At 35.5% G+C, this 18,341-nt stretch overlaps 1 protein-coding gene across 1 annotated transcript; it reads left to right on the forward strand.

Annotated features, from left to right (window-relative positions):
- The first annotated feature begins 232 nt into the window (after positions 1-232).
- Positions 233-18,247, forward strand: LOC106057539 (organic cation transporter protein-like). Its single transcript, XM_056033246.1, has 12 exons — positions 233-476; positions 709-2,046; positions 4,444-5,043; positions 6,016-6,119; positions 6,555-6,709; positions 7,402-7,570; positions 7,800-8,024; positions 8,980-9,035; positions 11,435-11,599; positions 12,751-12,859; positions 13,442-13,654; positions 14,907-18,247. Exons 3-12 carry the CDS (start codon positions 4,645-4,647, stop codon positions 14,980-14,982), a joined length of 1,671 nt encoding a protein of 556 aa, XP_055889221.1. The 5' UTR covers positions 233-476; positions 709-2,046; positions 4,444-4,644; the 3' UTR covers positions 14,983-18,247.
- Positions 18,248-18,341: the final 94 nt, after the last annotated feature.

Here is an 18,341-nt window from a genome sequence, read left to right on the forward strand (position 1 = left end):
AAAAGTGCAGCCATAATAGTGCAAACTTTACCTGGAATCCGATCGCCCAATACTTTATCGATACGTCAATCAATACTTCGTCAATACGAGAGACCTGACTAAATATAATCATTAAGATTAACCTCTCCCTTCTTATCTACCCCCCACCCCCCCTCCCAAAGGGCACGCCCGCAAAATGGTTCTTGCATTTGTATTTATATCTTTCCACCTTCTGGTTAATGGAACCAAAGTACTAATTTTTTCCAAAGTTTGTTTTATCGAGAGGCTGTTGACCAAATCTTCATGGGCTTAAAACTCGTTTGCCTAATGAATGGACTCGGTTCAAGGAGACACGCCTTGGACGTAATCAGATATCACGCGTGCGGCGTAGAGGCCTGGACTTAAAGTGAGATTCGTATCCATTTGAACATCATACTTCATAATATTTCGTGTATTTAAAAAAACAACATTTCTTCATTGGCATAAAAACTAAACAGGTATATATTATTTTTTCTGAGAAATATTGCTGTAGAGCTTTTTTGAAAAATATGGTAGGTGGCAGAGTAGCGATTTTTACAAGTTGAAATATGTGTAGACTTTAATATCTAATTATAATTTCTAGAATTTCCGGAAAGAAGACTAACAAAATAGCCTAATCGACTTTGTTAGTATATTTTAATAGATATTGTAATATTTTATTTTTTTCTTGTCTTATCTTATAAAATACAGACGTAACTCCAGAAAGGGTTATGATTACGTCCTACGCTTGTTCCCGGGTCATCTATTCATGCATGTTAACAAATTACTTAAATTCTGCCAAGTCATTGGTTTACCTGGCTGGCTCAGGCAACTCATTCCATGCTCTATTAGCACTTGGGAAGAAGGAGCGTTTGTACAAATTTGTCCTAACATTTGGATCTAGGAAAGTACCTTTATCTTTGTGTATTTCTTATTATTTTATTTGTTATTGTTTTTAATTTTGAAGAATATGGTTCAGAGTTTTATGAATAATTGCTTCTTTACTTTTAAATCTTCTCTCCAGAAGGCTTTTTAAATTTAGTGATTTTACTAAAGGTGTTACTCTAGTCAAATGTGAATATTCGTTTGTTATGAATCTCACTGCTCTATTTTTTTTTGACACACTAGAAATACAAGTTAAAAAATCAAACTGTTCATAAGTAAATATTTATGTTCTATCTAGTGAAGCATGTAAAGATATCTGAACTCAGTAGAGCGTGACTTCCAAACTGAAAAGTTCAGTATCTTGAGAAGAACCGCAAAACTTTGTTTGGAATAGAAATCGAGGCGCGACTAAAAGCATTTAGTTCATCTTATCTTATAAAATACAGACGTGACTTAAAAAAAAAAGAAAAAAAAAAGATTACTTCCTCCGCGTCATGCATCTAGTCATGCATGTTAACCAATGACTTAAATTCTGCCAAGACACTGGCTTTCCTGGCTGGCTCAGGCAACTCATTCCATGCTCTAATAGCACTAGGGAAGAAGGAGTATTTGTACTAATTTGTCCTAGCACATGGAACGAGGAATTTGACTTTATCTTTGTGTCATTTCTGAGTATTTTTATGAGAGCCATGTGGAGTGGGGCCACCTTTTATATACTCATAGCGAGTTAATAAGATTTATTCAAGAGAGCTATAGCAGATTCGTGTCTTAGCCTATAACTTCCGGTCCAGAGCTATTGCGATTTCGCATCAGTCTAGCGATATTGTCATTGGGTTAACCCGCATGCGCGCCATTGCAGTAGTCGATTCGGAATAGTATAAATACTACAAAAATCATCTTTGTTGACTCTAATGTCAAACATAGTCAAATCTAACTTTACACCTTGAAGAGTATTTTTTTTAGGTTTTGCATGTACTTTGGCACTTAAACTGTCAGCTGTATATTCACTAGTTGATTACATCTTTTTTTTTCTGAGGGTTTTGTTTGTTCAGCAATCAACAGTCAATCCCCAGGTCTAAAATAACCTTCCGCTTCTATCAAATTGATATGATACTAAAAACCTTCAGCCTCTTTCCAGACCTCCTTTAATGTACGAAAACAAAAGTAAGTAGATCAGGTCTAGGTCTAGATCAAACATAGGTTTTGAAAAGACTGTCGCGTTCTTGAAAGGAGTATCCCGTTCTTAAAAGGATTATCGAGTTCTTAAAAAGGGTTATCGAGTTCTTGAAAGGGTTATCGAGTTCTTGAAAGGGTTATCGCGTTCTTGAAAGGGTTATGGCGTTCGGGAATTTCCGAAAGTAAGGCATTATTATATTGTGAGTATAGTAAATTAATGTTGAGGACGATATTTCGCATCATCTTCTAAGTCTAGTTCTAAAAGCATTACTGGAATATTAAAAAGTGCACACATTCGCTTAATTAACCAGGACGGAGCGGGGTAAAAACAAATGTTCCCGCAGGACATCGGGGTATGGGAGCTCAGGGACCGCCCCGGTATGGATAAACATAACGTCAAAATTAAGATTTTGTATTAGAATATACATTCGTTTTTGCACCAAAAAAAATTATTAAATGAAAGCTGACAATGTCCTTTTTTTTTATCGCGCGTAGGATTGGCACCCCAAAATGATAATTTTCTCTATTTTTCAGAATATTTTTTATGAGTTTTCAGGAGATTTTAATAATTTCAGGAGATTACTAGGACTCTTTGATACATTGTGCAATGTCCAGTAGGCAGGGCAATAAATAAATTATCGCGGGGCATATGAAAAAGCGAGGTCCACCGCGGCTGCCTAGGTTGCAGTGGCTTAAGTCCGGCCCTGTGGGAGCGGCCAGGGTATGAGCCGGCACCATTTAGACGACCGAACGACAGTCCATCGCGCATACCACACGACCAGGCAGCCCTCTGTATCTCTGCATGTAAGATTTGGGTATCAGAAGCTAGAAAAACTATTGAAAAATCCGATCTCACAGTCATACTCGTAATTAGGCTTATATTCAGTAGCGTAGCTAGGGTGGGGGAAGGAGTGGAGAAAATTCGAAAATGACCCCCTAGGCCCTTATTTAAAGGGGCCCCAAAATACGCATTGTTACATTAAATATTAAATATTACGCAAAATGCAAGGGCCCTCAAAAGTTCAAGCCCTCCAGGCCCCCAAATGATGGCAAATTCCTAGCTACGTCCCTGCTTATATCTCTACAATTTCATTTTTTCTGTTATTTGTATTCATTGTAGAACTCTTGGAAAATATTTGGTCGAGATTTAGATAGAGACAGCATTTGTACATTTGTATAGGTTTGTTAAATTAAAACCACAATAAATCTCTAAAAGCAGAGAAAGAATCGAGAAAGAATGAAGTTTTTATCTAAAATAACTGATTTTTATAAAAGTGTCAACCCACAGACTTATATATATATTATATCTAGACTGGACATGGAGATCTTTTAACACTAAAAAATGTAATTTCTTTTTTTAAGTTGAAACAGGACGTTGTTTTATAAAGTAGTTATAAGAAGTAACGTTTTTTTTTCCAACCCTAAACTATGTAACATATAGATCTAGATCTAGTAATTGAACATCGAAAAAAGAGCAATCTCGTCTCATAATTATTATTTTGCAATTTTTAGATACATAATCTAGAAAGATCTAGGTCATTAATCTATATAAATGTACATAAGATGATCAAAATCGATAGACATGAATTATTTCGATCTAGGATTTTTGAAACATTATCTCAATGGAAACTAACAGGAAATGACTTTGTTTCATGAATTTGTTTGAATACATTGTTTTGTTATTAATACATAACAATCTATATATATATATAGGACTGTGAGTTGATCAATCGCGGATAACTTTTTTTTTTCCGTTTTCCAGTCTAGATGTAATATATATAGGTCTGTGTCAACCATTCAGCTAGCGGATTTACCCAGTCTGCGTGCACTATAGAAATATGGATTTAGTAGTAGACCAAACTTTTAATTTTTAATATATTAACATGGTAAAATTTGACATGTTTTGAAGCTCTATGCAACTATGTCCTAGTAAAATCGAATACATTATCTACTACAAATTCACTGATTAAATAAATATATGATCATGGAACATAGTACATGACAGAGAAAGTACTGTTTATATCTGTTGTTTCCACTTGCCTTGTTTCGGTTCTATGTTAAATATAAACTGTAGAGGTTTTAGTTCAAACTCTTTCTGTAGTTGTAAAAAAAATGATCATCAGCTAGCTCCATTGAGATTTACAACTTAATGACATGTTTTCAGTTTAAAAATACATCTACAAAATGTATGGATAATAAAAGGAAAAACTAATTTTGAGAGACTATTTGGTCCAAGAGGGGATAAGCAAGTAAAATTTAATTTTATCGACGTCAAATCTTATTTAAATATTTTCATCTTTAAAGTTTCTCAGTTGTTGTTTTTTTGTTTTTTAATAAATATTTCAAAAGAGGACTGAACTTTCATTTATGATTTTTTTTTAACAGAAGTAAATTGGTTCAAAAAATTTAATCTTCATCGATCTGCTCCAATGATCTGCTCATTTTGCTGTGATATCATATGCTACATTCCAGTATATCACTTAGCAAGCAATTTTCAAACATTTATCAAACTGACATAATCTGTCTATAGTATTTCACTACATTATAACCGTTTGTCTCATTACTAAAGCTAACAAGGGCAATAAAATGCACTTCGACGAACTGATGAAAATGTTAGGGGAATTCGGGCGTTACCAGAAGATCAGGTTTTTCATGGTCTGCATGTTCTCTGTTGTATCCGCCTGGCACGCTCTGAACATGGTCTTCATCGGGGCCGCCCCTGCTTTCCACTGCAAAACGTCCGAGTTCAACCTCTCGGGCACGCCGCTGGAGAACGTAACTGCGGAAGACAGGCTTAAGATGTTTCTGCCGGAAGGCTCTTCCTGCTACCAGTATGATCTGGAGGTGGTGCTGTCGGGCTACAGAAGCGGCTACAAAGGAAACCTGAGTGAGCATTCGATGGCAAACAGCTCAAAGAGAGTCGTGTCCTGCCAGGATGGATACGAATTTTCTAAAGCGGATTACGCGGAGACAATAACATCTGAGGTAATAAGTATTATCTCTCTCTCTCTCTTTCTCCCTTTCTCTATCCCTCTCTCTTTCTCTCGCTCTCTCTTTTTTTTTTACAGCTTAAACTAAAATAATGTCTTCCCCAACCCCTGTATAAACAAGTTGAAAAATATATTTGCAAATAGAAATTTAGAAAATCAATAAGAACTAACTTATATTATATATAATAATGGAAGTCCGTGCTTCTGGCCTTGTACGTCTGTGCCCAACTTGCAGGACACGAGAGAGATAGGGGTCAAAACATCCATCTACAGCCACTTGTAATTTTTTTGTTTTAACTATATGTTCTAGTGGTCATCTTCTATAGTTGAATAAAGTGAAGGTGACCGGTGTAGACCTTGGGATCTATGGGGGCAGATGATGTAAAGATAATATGTTTCTATAGCTGCAGGCTAACGAAGGATGTCACGTGAACAGCTGAAGGACTAACCGCCCTTAGTTCCCAAATGTGTGCCAGGTACCCCAGTAGAGTTGAGTGGACTCAGAAGTGTCCTAAAAATCCCAAACGTTCACACTCATAGTTTTCAACGGAATTCGAACTCGGTCGCCCACGATTCGGCAGTCATTAGCTTTACCACTCAGCCACAAGGACCCTAATAAAACGACAACTAACGAAACAATAGGAGCTGGGAGTTATGGTTCTTGCACATTTTTGCAGGACTTAAATATTTACTTACCTAAATAATTAAACCAAACATTTACTAATTAAATTATACAATAAGTATTAGAACTCTTGTGTTATATATCCAGTAGAGAAATAGGTCAACTAATGAGACCCAGGTCATATTAAGATTTCATTATAATGACACCGACTTTCGAAAACGATTACATCAGATGTAATGGGATGAACTTCGTTTTAAAATCATTCTATGCTAAAACCACAGTTTGAACAAATAAATTAAAATCAGATCGTATTAAATTTTATCATTTGTTTTTTTCCATTATTAGTTTTCATTGGTGTGTGGAGAAAAATTCTGGATTCGAACTTCGAAGTCTGTCTTCTTTGCTGGAAGATTGTCTGGCGCTGTTATTTTTGGCCAGCTGTCGGACAGGTCAGTTATACAAACTCACAAGCTTTAATACGTCACTGTAAACCTAGAACTTCCATAATGTAGGTATTTGTGTTTAAGTATGTATCTAAAAATGTGGGTCTGTGTAAATGTGTACTACACTATGTATATAAAATACCTTTCCGTAACAGTCTGCATTTTAAGCCAAACACTCGAGTTAAGTAAATCGTATAAACGGAAGTTATTCAAGATAGCTTATTATAGTTACTATCTTTAAGCATAGCAAGATATGTGAATTAGTTTTCGGATAATACTGTGGATTAAGATGAAACAAATTTCCAACTACATTTCAAACATTGAATAGCTAGTTTGATAGATAGGCCTAAATTATCATTACTAATAATCATTATTTCATTGTGTGAAATCTAATGCTGAGAATTTTGTTTTGTTATAGTAAATTTGACTTGAACCTTTCAGATTTGGTCGGAGGCCTATGTTCTTTCTAGGCTGCCTGCTGCTTCTTATAGCTGGAACAGTGGCGTCCTTCGCCCCTAATATGTATGTCTTCTTGCCGATGTACTTCTGCCAGGGCGCCGCTCATACTGGGGCGTTCCTTGTGGCGTACACTCTATGTAAGAAAATTGACAGACACAAAGAAACAGACAGACAAAGAGACTCCAGAATGACAAAATGGACAAATAAGCCTAGAAAGATAGATAGATAGATAGATAGATAGATAGATAGATAGATAGATAGATAGATAGATAGATAGATAGGCCTAACTGTATTGCATTAAAACATTAAAAGAAATATTCAAATAAAGGTTTTGATTAGTATAAGTGTGTGGTTGCTTTTGAAGGAAAGTAATGTATTACATTCACCAGAATATTAATCAACGGTACCATGCTATGGATACAATATTCAGGATACATAATATTTAAAAGCATATAATAACTTAGTCCGTCTGTCTGTCCGTCTGGCTGTCAGGGTAAAATCTTGTACACGTTTTTTCCTCCAATTTCCTTATCTCGGATCCAAGTTGAAACCTTGCTAATTATTTATTGTCAATAGTGACACGTGAATCAATTAAAAAAAACACGAATCAACCATGAATTAGTCATAATTCATTAATTTTGTTTTAAATAGAAAAGCTATGGGTAGATAAGTTTTGTGTATTTCGTCTAAATTATTACGGAAAATAGGGTGCAAGCTTATACCTCGTTCCAGTAGCTGTGATTATACTTAACTCGACTAAATATTAAGGCTAAAACAAAAATCGTAAAGGTTAGGTCAAAAGATGTATTTGCATTTTTTATGTTTGCAGCCACAGAGCTGGTGGGACCGAGGTACAGGGTGTTTGCAGGCTTCGTCAGTCAGAGCTTCTACAGTATCGGTTTTATGACCCTTGCAGGCATGGCTTACTTGATTCGTGAGTGGCGATACCTTGAAATGGCCATCACATTCCCTGTCATTCTTTTTAGCCTGTATTGGTGGTAAGAATCGATTATGTAGTTTTATTTGCTAGTGTAATTCGATTCTGCAGTTTTACTATCAATAATCTAGTGTCCTTTAGCAGACTCGATAGATTGGTGATAAGACTAGATACTTACGTATGTAATAGTTTGAAAACTCTACTCTACTCTAATTTTCTAAGACAGGCATGCTTCGATGGTTTAGTTTGAATAATTTTTGTTTTGTTTTGAATTATTTGTTTCTGGGTAGGTTTTTACCGGAGTCCATACGATGGCTTCTCTCACATGGTAAGGATGTTGAAGCAGAGAAGGTCATTACCCGAGCTGCCAAAGAAAACGGCGTGGAGATAGACAAGAACATCTTCAAGTCGCTAAAAGAAGATTCAGCAGTAGCCTCCACACGGAACTATTACTTCATTGATTGTGTCAACACGTGGAAAATGGCCAAGCTCTCTTTCAATATTTGGTTTAACTGGTACGTACATCCTCAACATTTTGTAGGATTTGTAGCCATTGTTTGCTCTTTGGAACATGGTGGCTGAGTGGTAAGACGCTTGGTGCCTGAACCGATGGGTCTCTAGTACACTTCGATTTGAGCTCAATGTTTTAAGGACGTCCCTGAGTCCATCCAACTTTTACGGGGAAGTAAAGGTTCTTGGTGGAGGCGCGATGGCTGAGCGGTAAAGCGCTTGGCTTCCGAACTGGTGGCCCTGGGTTCGAATCCTGGTAAAGACTGGGATTTTTAATTTCGGGATCTTTGTGCGCAACTGAGTGATACCAGTTCTAATGGATACCTGACAGTAGTAGGGGGAAAGTAAAGGCGGTTGGTCGTTGTGCTGGCCACATGACGCACTCGTTAGCCGTGGGTCACAGAAACAGATGACCTTTACATCATCTGCCCTATAGACCACAATGTCTGAAAGGGTAACTTCAAGTTCTTGATAGTTGTTCTGGCCACATGACGTCATTGTAAACCTCGTCGGCCATAGAAACCAATTCTCCCATTGATCGCAAGATTTGGAACGGTAAACCTTAACGACTAACGCTCTTACTGTTATCTACAATGATAATACGAATACTGATAGTTGTCTTAACGATTATGTGGTATAGATGGTGGCTTCAGTATGTGTAAAGCGCTTGAGTATATCGACAAGAGGGTGCTTGGTTTAAGCCTCAGTCCTTATCATCCATTCAATCCTGAATGATTTTTTTAGGATGGAGGTTTATTCGAAGCGTCTTATATCAGATTGACATTACTTGACACAACGTCTTAGCCTACTTTACTTTTTATATCATGGATGATTTGGCAGTATATAAAAACAATACTTTTTAACTTTCTTCCTGTCATTAAAATTGTTATCATTTCATAACTTTTATTATGTAAGAAAGAACAGAATAACAAATAACATGACAGTGTCTTTGTCTTCCAGGCTAGTCAACTCTCTTGTCTACTACGGACTGTCACTTAACACCGAGAATCTGGCAGGTACTTAATAAATATACTAAACATAATAACAACACATCCATCCATCCATCCTAGTGGCGCTACAGCCCATGGAGGGCTCTGGCCTGCTTCAACACACCCTTCCATTCAGATCTCTTGTGGGCCTCTCGTCTCCACGCCCTAACCCCATGCTGTTGCAGATCTGCTTCCACATCATCAATCCATCGCATTCGGGGTCTGCCTTTGGGTCGCCTGCCTTTTGGTTTGCCTTTATACGATTTTCGCTCCTCTTTTATCTGACATTCTTTCAAGGTGACCTGCCCGACGTAGTCTGTTCTTTTTTTTTATTTCGGTCACTATTGGTGGGTCTTCATACAGTTGATATATCTCATGGTTAGTGATTGTCCACCACCCTGTTTCATCCTGTATGGCACCATAGATTTTTAAAAGAATTTTCTTTCCCAAGTATTAAGTAAATTTTCAGATGTCTTAGTCAGTGTCCAGGTCTTACTTGCATACATTGCTGCTGGTCTTATTAATAACAACACAACCTAATAAATTACTAATAAAGGACCCAGAAAGACAAAGTTAAAGGCACATTTCTTATTCCATATGCTAGAACTAATCCCTACAAATGCTCCTTCTTCTTTGGTGTCATTAGAGCATGGAACAGTTTGATTGAATCAGGAAAACCAATGACTTAATAGAGTTTAAGTCTCTAACTAACATTCACCACGACTACACCGACACATGAACGTAATTGTCTTTAGCCTTGAAAGAACGTCTGGACTTTATAGAATAAATACAAAAACACTTTAGGAACAAAAAAGAAACAAAGAAACTTTTTAAAGCCATAAGATTGTAAACGGTAATATATACTTCACAAAGTCAAGACAATTGGTTTTAAAATTCGATATTTTTTTTATTACAATTAGCCCCCTTTGTCTGTTCAGCAATCTTTTTTACAAAGCTAATATTAATTTTGCACAATTATACATTGTCAAAACATGAATGAAAAAAACACACCAAATAATTAATTAACAAATGGTAATTAAATTTGTTTAATATAGAAAAGCTCTTACAGTATTGAGAAATATGCCGGTAAATCTGCAGTTGTTCCCCTTATATTATTATTTTTTTTCGAAGAAACTTTTATAAAGTTTTGCTTTTTAAAAATTGTAACGGAAAATGATATGTTTGTCTTACTCAGTGAGGGCGAATTGTTATAATTTAACGAAATATAACTCTAGGCTCTTAACCCAACAATATTCAGCCTCAGTTTTCTCCCTTCAATAAATAATAGTGAATGATAAGATATGCTTCACAAAAATCAAGAAATTTAGAATGAAGGCGGCGCTACTTTTCAATTCAATAACACGTGACCCATGCGGGCGAGAGATGCCGGTTGAACAAACTATGTAAGTCCCAGTAAAAGAAGATCTTGTGTGACTTAATAAGTCACCTTATCTCTAAGAGCATATGACATTTAAGCAGGGAAGTAAAGGAAATTGACCATTTCTGTTGACCACATTTTGATAGTTTGCCAGCGAAATGTTTTACAGCCTATACCGTACAGAACAATTATTTGTCATATAAAAACTTTATTACAATCATATTGCAATAGCTCAGAGGTAAAAGATATCAAGATAAATTACATACGATATTATCTCTCTTTTCCAGATAATCTTTTCTTTATTTCATAGCATCTATTTAGTTTATATATTCTTTTGTTGTTTTTTTTTCATAAAAAAGTGAAGTTCTTCTTTCAGACAATATATGTGGGGCAGTTGACGTAAAGCTAATCTGTTTCTGTGGCCCACGATTAGTGAGGAAGTTATGTGGCCAGCACGACGACCCACCGCCTTTTCTTTTTCCCAACTAATGTCAGGTCTCAATATTAGAGCCGGCTGGTCTCAGAGGCGCCCTTAGGTTCCCGAAATCAAAATTCCCAGTCTTCATCTGGATTTCTACTCAGCCATCGAGCGTCTTTTCCATATTATCTCTTTACTCCAAATAATTTTTCTTTTCCATACAATCTCTTGGGGGCGCGGTGGCTGAGTGGTTAAGCGCTTGGCTTCCGAACCTGGGTCCTGGGTTCGAATCTCGGTGAAGACTGGGATTTTGAATTTCGAGATTTGTATGGCGCCCCTGAGTCCACCCAACTCGAATGAGTACCTGACTTTAGTTGGGGAAAGTAAAGGCGGTTTGTCGTTGTGCTTGACACATCACACCCTGCTCGTTAACCGTTGGCCAAAGAAACAGATGACATTAACATCATCTGCCCTATAGATCGCAAGGTCTGATAGGGGAACTTTACTTTTCTTTATCGTTATAAAAATTACTCCAAATAATTTTTCTTTTCCATATAATCTCTTTACTCCAAATAATTTTTCTTTTCCATATAATTTGTCTGTTCTATATAACCTTTCTATTTCCTCTAGGCAGCCCTTATGTAAATTTTTGTATTGCTGGGGCTGTTGAGATACCCGCCTATGCTATTTGCATACTTCTGCTGAACAGAGTTGGGCGCAGATGGCCACTAATCATCTCCATGTATATGGGAGGCATCGCTTGCATTCTATCCGAATGTATACCCAGCAACAGCGGTAAGTTTGTAGCCTTGATCTATGTTGTACTAAACATATGGAAATTCCTGCTTGAAACAATGAACCATGACGCTCAAAGTATAACGCAGGATACAAACATGAACTTTTTTTTTTCGAAAGGGAGGGGGGGACATCTAAATATAAGGCCAGGTGTAAAAATTGTGCGACTGCTCAAGGCCTTGGGCAATTAAACATCGGCTACACTTATGATAAGCCCTGATCTTCTTGCAATTTCATGCTTTTCTACTATACAGAAGGCAGGAAATCGATTGGCGTCTCCTCGTATCTGGCTGAAAAAAAAGAGGGGTGGGAGAATGGAGGGGGTGCGTCTAGAGTACTCTTTAGTTCCTCTTGCCTCAGCGGCGGGACATTATATGTTCCGTATCAATGAAACGTTCCTTAACTAATTGCTCACGGTCTAAATCCAAATTCTGTTTTGGCAAATATAATCTAATATATAAAGCAGAATGTAAGGCGTATGTATGTTTGTATGTATGTATGTATGTATGTATGAATGTATGTATGTATGTATGTATGTATGTATGTATGTATGTATGTATGAATGTATGTATGTTTGTATGTATGTATGTATGTATGTATGTATGTATATGTATGTATGTATGTATGTATGTAAGTATATGTATGTATGTATGTATGTCCCGCATAGAAACCAAAACGGTTTGACCAATCTTGATAAAAACGTGGCACAAATGTTCCTTGAATCTTGGAGGAGACCCTAGTACGGTACATTTTAAATTGCTAAAAATAAAATACTTAAATTTATCTCTATTAAAGAGCGAAACTCTTTTACAAATCGGGTAAACCCGGCCCGCAGGCCGCGGGACATACTCGGCTAGAATTATTATACATGTTTTAAAAGTCGAACATATAATTAGTCTAGATTTTATTGCCTAACATTTCTGTTATGAACATAATAACACAATATAGTCGAAAACCATGTCCGTATAGTATACACTGAATACACTGAACGACTACACAACACACACACATCTCAAACATCTCGTGAACACATTCTTACAGACGAGTTACAGACACACGTAAACATAAGAACGACAACCGGTACAGTAAATAATTTCCATAACAATATTTATATTATTTTGTAATGCACATTAATACATTCTATATTGTAGATACTGCCACTGTAAAAATTATCTTCGCAATGGTTGGGAAGTTTGGAATCACAGCGTCGTATGCCATTATTTATTTAATGGCAGCTGAACTGTTTCCTACAGTTGTCAGGTTAGTTTAATAAAGGGGAATGTTTAGATTAGCCCAGTGATTCTCAAATCGTGTTCCGCGGAACCATAGTGTTCCTCGAGGTCTAAATAAGTGTTCCAGGAAGTACTGGAATAATTAACTATAAGGCCACCACATGAATTAACTCTTTCTCTCCGTAATTATTTACCACATTCTAGTGGAATCAACGTTGGTATCGTCAGTTAGGAGAGAAAGAGTTAATCTATTTAGATACGTAAGCAAGTGTTCTGTAAACATGAGAACGTGTCCCGGTAGGAAAATGTTTGGGAAAACACTGGATTAACCAATAGCCAGTTTTAAGAATAATTGTTAGAAATCATAGAAAAATTAAAGGTACACAATCGGTACTGTACTGTAAGAACGTTTTGATTAAGATGATCTCCCTTAATTCTTCTTTGCACATAATTTGTTTCTGAAAGTCTAAATAGAATGTAATTAAATTTAAAAATATGAAGATGTTAGTTATTAACTTATTTGAAATTAATCTTGTAGTTGTGGATCTGTATCATATTTTTATTTTTAAAAAATGTCTACCCGGTTCCTTCATTGTCTTATGATCTACAGGAGTATTGGTATGGGCGTAGCCTCGATGTCAGCTAGGATCGGCGGTATATTAGCCCCAATTTTCTTGGACCTTCAGGTTATATCCAAACCTCTACCCTTGATCGTCTTTGGTTCGCTGTCTGTTGTAGCGGGCTCCTTGGCGTTTCTGTTACCAGAACCTGCGGGGAAACCTCTGCCCCAGACTCCAGACGATGTCGATGGAGGGAAGTCTTGGTAAGTTGTTCTTCTAGGTCAAACATCTGATTGTAGTACATTGAATCTAATTGGTGTAGAATCTAGATCTAGACTAGAATTCGTATGATTTTACACGTTTTATCTTAAAATTACTAGACCTAGGCCAATGTTTGATCAGGAACAGTAAAGGCATTTTTGGTACCAGGTAATGGTGTAGGCCTACTATGCTGTTCGTATCTTATTCACTTCTTAATGTGATACTACTGTTAGCATAATAAATAAATCTGCACCCCTAAGCTGTCAGAAGATAAGTTATTGCCTTAATAATTAAAATTTTGTTCAAATTATTATTACATTTATAATATATAATATATCTAGATCTGGGCCTATTTAGTTTTATTTAGACTGTCGAGCTTAAAATGTGGAGATGTCAAAACTGCGCACTATAAAATAATTTCGTTTTTTAAACTTACAACTAAAGCAAAGTTCATATAACTTAAAAATCGAAAACTAAAAATAATAAACAAATAAATTCAATCGGTATTTTATGCCATGAGTTAGTTAATAAATTTAAAATATTTTTTATAATAATACATTGATACTTTTCCATTGTGACCTTAGATGCATTTTTTAAACCAATGCGCGAATCTATGAATGAAGCTTGATTTATTAATGAAGAAGTCTGTGATCTTTTTTAAAAAAAAACTTACCTCCTCTGAAGTTTTTCATTTAAAAGTGGTGTATTTTTTTAAAATACGATTACACAGTTAATTTTTTAAATTAAATAGTTCTCTTTTTTTTAAAAAAAAGTAGCTGTTGCATCAGAACTTTGAATATCATGATTTCCAATTTTAATTTTTCTCTTCTAGTTTCTGAAATCTAAACGGGACGACGGACGGACAGACAGACTACACAAATCTAATAGCCTCTTTTCCCCTTTCGGGGGCCGCTAGTCAACCAATTATTTAATCATCTAATCATCTAGCTGTAATTAATACATTTTATTTAATGTGGAAAATGTGCTAAGATGACGAGAGATAAATCTTTGAATAATGAGAGATATCAGATGTGACAACAATTAAACGGTGTTCTACTCCCCCCCCCCTTACCGCTCCAAAGCGCAAAAAATAACCCAATGACCTTCAATGTATTTGGGTTAAAGTTTAAGTCATTAAAAAATTAATTACATGGTTGATTTTTTTAAAAAATCTATACACGAACACTATGATTAAGACCTTGTAAGTTTCATATCCAAAAATAAACATATTTTTTAAATTTGTATGTCTTTCAGTATCAACGTTGGGATATGTAGAAAGAAGAGGAGTCTCAAACTGGACACAGAACTACAGGACAAACCAGCTCTTTGACATCTCAAATGTGCACTTTAACCGAAGATCGTTTTGATTCTCGAATGGTGCAATTAACATCGATGAAGTTGACTGTTAAAAAACTGGCACTAATCACTATCAACGAACGTCCACACCTCCTATCTGTACTAGTAATTGGATTATATGACCACTCGCTGTAAAATTCTTAGCAGTAAATCTATTGGACTAGCTGGTCAAACCGATTAATCGACCGTCATTGGCGTCAGAAAAGCCGACTGTGCAGTCATTGAAATATATGTCTCGTGGTCTAAGTCACTGATTTAAAAAAAAAGTGTTTATAACCAACCCAAAGATTTTATATTTATGCATGTGCGTGTATTAAATATGTAAGTAGAGTATGTGTGTATTTATTATTAGCGTGATTGAGGGCACATTAGTGCTTGCATGTATCATGTACACATCCGCAAGGTGGGGGTCAATGCAGATTGAGCCGCCGGACTGGGGTAGTACCGAGACCACTTGCTATAGTAGGCCTGAACATAGACCTGCGAATTCAAACCTGTGGGCAGTTTAGACCAATAGCTCGGTGTCACGTTGTACAGGCCTGTGACATGCCTTCTATGACGACTGGTCTCGTTCCAACCACAAACTAAAAATATAAGTTTTAAAAAAATGCATTGCAATTATATAAAAAGACATGGAAATCGATCTAAAAATTAAAAAGGCATTTTGAATTTTTTTCTTCACAAATATGGCAATTGTTTATTTGTATTTTTAATAATAATTAAATGTATTTTATTTATACTTTCCAAAGATAAAAAAAAAACCTTATACACATAATAAACGCACAAATCCTGCCTGGGACCTCTGCCTACTTAAATCCGGCCCCAATTATATGTTGTTTTTTTTTCCACAAATGTAACTTTCAATAACATTTCTCTGCTACTGCGAAATGTGAAGTGTCTAGTATTATTTGTGAAACTTTTGATTATTCCGTTAATTTTAAACCTAGTTTTTTAATGCGTATTGCAACACTGTAAAGATCATGTTCGTATTAATTCACCCAAAGCGTCTATCAACTCTGTCTGTCTGTCTGTCTGTCTGGTACAAATTTTGAACACGTTGTTTCTCCCACTTCCCATTGTCAGATGAAGTTGAAACTTTACACCATTATTCATTGTCCCTATCAAAACATAAATAATTAAGAAAAAATGTGTTTGATATAGAAAAAAGGAGATAAACCTTACAATATTTAGAGATAATGGCTGTATATGTAGAGTTCTCCCTAGATAGTTATTGTTGTTTTTTTTTCTTTAATTTGCTTGTTTATTTGTCATTGTAAACATAAAAAAAAAAAAAAAAAAAAAAAAACAGGGAACTATCGTTAGAATGTGTCTGTATAGAGTCAAAATTTTTTTTTTCGTTTTTTTCCAATTTCAAATTTTTGTATTAGTCTGTACATTTTCTTGTAGCTTGGCTTGTTTCGTACATTTGGTGTGTAACAATAACACCAAAGAATAGATAGTCTTATTTTTTTAAACAATTTTATATTTTGCGACTTTGTAAAAGATCCTGTCGATTTCCACTCATTCAAACGTTTTTATATTTCATTTGTCAATTCAAACAATGAAGAAGAAGTATATATATGTATATATATATATATAAAAGTAAATTTGCCTTGAGTAGATAACTATGCATACAAAATATTTTTTTTATATTTACAATTGCTACATTCCAGTCATTATTTACATAAGAAATATTTCCATTCTGTAATATTCTGATGTAAACGTCGTTATGCATCTCGATATGATAGATGTACCTGATGTATATGAGTTAGTAGTTTGTATGATGAAATTATTTTATAGTTTCTGTAAATACCGGGTAGTCTTTTCAAGTTTATATGTCTGTTGGATTTTATTAAGGGCATTAACTACGCTTTGTTAATCAAGGAACAAGATTTTAAGGTATCATTCATTTCTTAATACTAACGTCTATGGCCTAATCATGTGACCTGAGCATTGTTGACATGGGCTGATGCATACAAGATGGCGGTATTAAATTTAAAAGCTCTATAAACAATACTGAAACAGAAAAGTTTTATATAGCAAGCGTTTATTAGTGAATCGTAGCCATAGGGAGACACTAATGATATGACCGAATTAGCATTGGTTAGATTTAAAAACAGTATTAAAAATATGCTTACACGATTTTGAAAAAAAAAAGTTAACCATTTCAGAACTTTCAATCTACTGGGACATATGAAGTAAAGCAAATCTGTGTCTACGCCTAACAGTTAACGATGGTGTTATGTGGCCAGCACAACAACCAACTGCCTTAACCTTCCCAGTGTACGTCAGTCACCCATTAAAGTTAGGTAGACTAATGGCGCCTTAAAAATCCCGAAATTAAAAACACTCCCAGTCTTTGCTTGGATTCGAACTCGAGACCCCCATCTACACTACCACTCAGCCACCAACACTCTACAAAGTTAAATACTTACAAATGGGCGCAATATTGTGCCATATGTCACAGACAATGGTTATGATTGCCCTGGATGTGACAAAATATGTAGGTCACAGCTGGGGCTGCGTAGCCTAGGGAAATACTGCACTCCTCATTAACCTTCGGACTCGAAGCCAAGCCTCATTATCTCATAAAACCATTTGATTCATTTACATAATGTCTCGACACATCCGCCAGTCGATGAAACTTCTCATCCTCTACTGTCTGTGTTAATCTTAAGATGATCTGTGGAATCTAAGACATCGCCATTGCGATTAATCTTAAGATTAAGGCGAAGCTTTCAATGTTTGTTGTTGTTATAATTGATTATACTCCTATGGAGTTAGTGGAAGTAAATGATTACTGAGTTATATTGTCTAATTAAATATTTATGGTTTAACATTTCAAAGTCGCTAGAGTGACCAGTGATTCATAGAGACATTTGTCAGAAGTTCTTTCGTCATTGCTGACTCTCTTGCAACTTTTTATGTTATTTTATTCTGTAATTTACGCACATTCCTTCACAACAAAAACCATTACAATGTCTTATGTATATTCATATGTCGACCTAGTCTATCTCTGAACTTATTCCGACTCTATAATGATCAGGTCTGTTTCTCGGTCGTTTATAATGTACCTTTGATTTTTTTGTTGTTGTTTTTTTAAATAAATTCATACATTCTATATAACTCTTAGATATTGTTTGAAATGTATTTCACTACCGTTATTCGTTAAGTAATTGTTGAAGTAAAATTTATAGACAAATATATTATGAAATAAAAATATTTTTTGTGTTAAATTATCACGCTTGTATTTGTACTGAATACTTAAAGATATCTTGAAATTAAAACCCTTTTATTTAGATGCACACAATCAGATTCATCACTTGAATAAAT

Source organism: Biomphalaria glabrata, chromosome 6 (genome assembly GCF_947242115.1).
Source record: "Biomphalaria glabrata chromosome 6, xgBioGlab47.1, whole genome shotgun sequence".
In the NCBI taxonomy this organism is placed as follows: domain Eukaryota; kingdom Metazoa; phylum Mollusca; class Gastropoda; family Planorbidae; genus Biomphalaria; species Biomphalaria glabrata.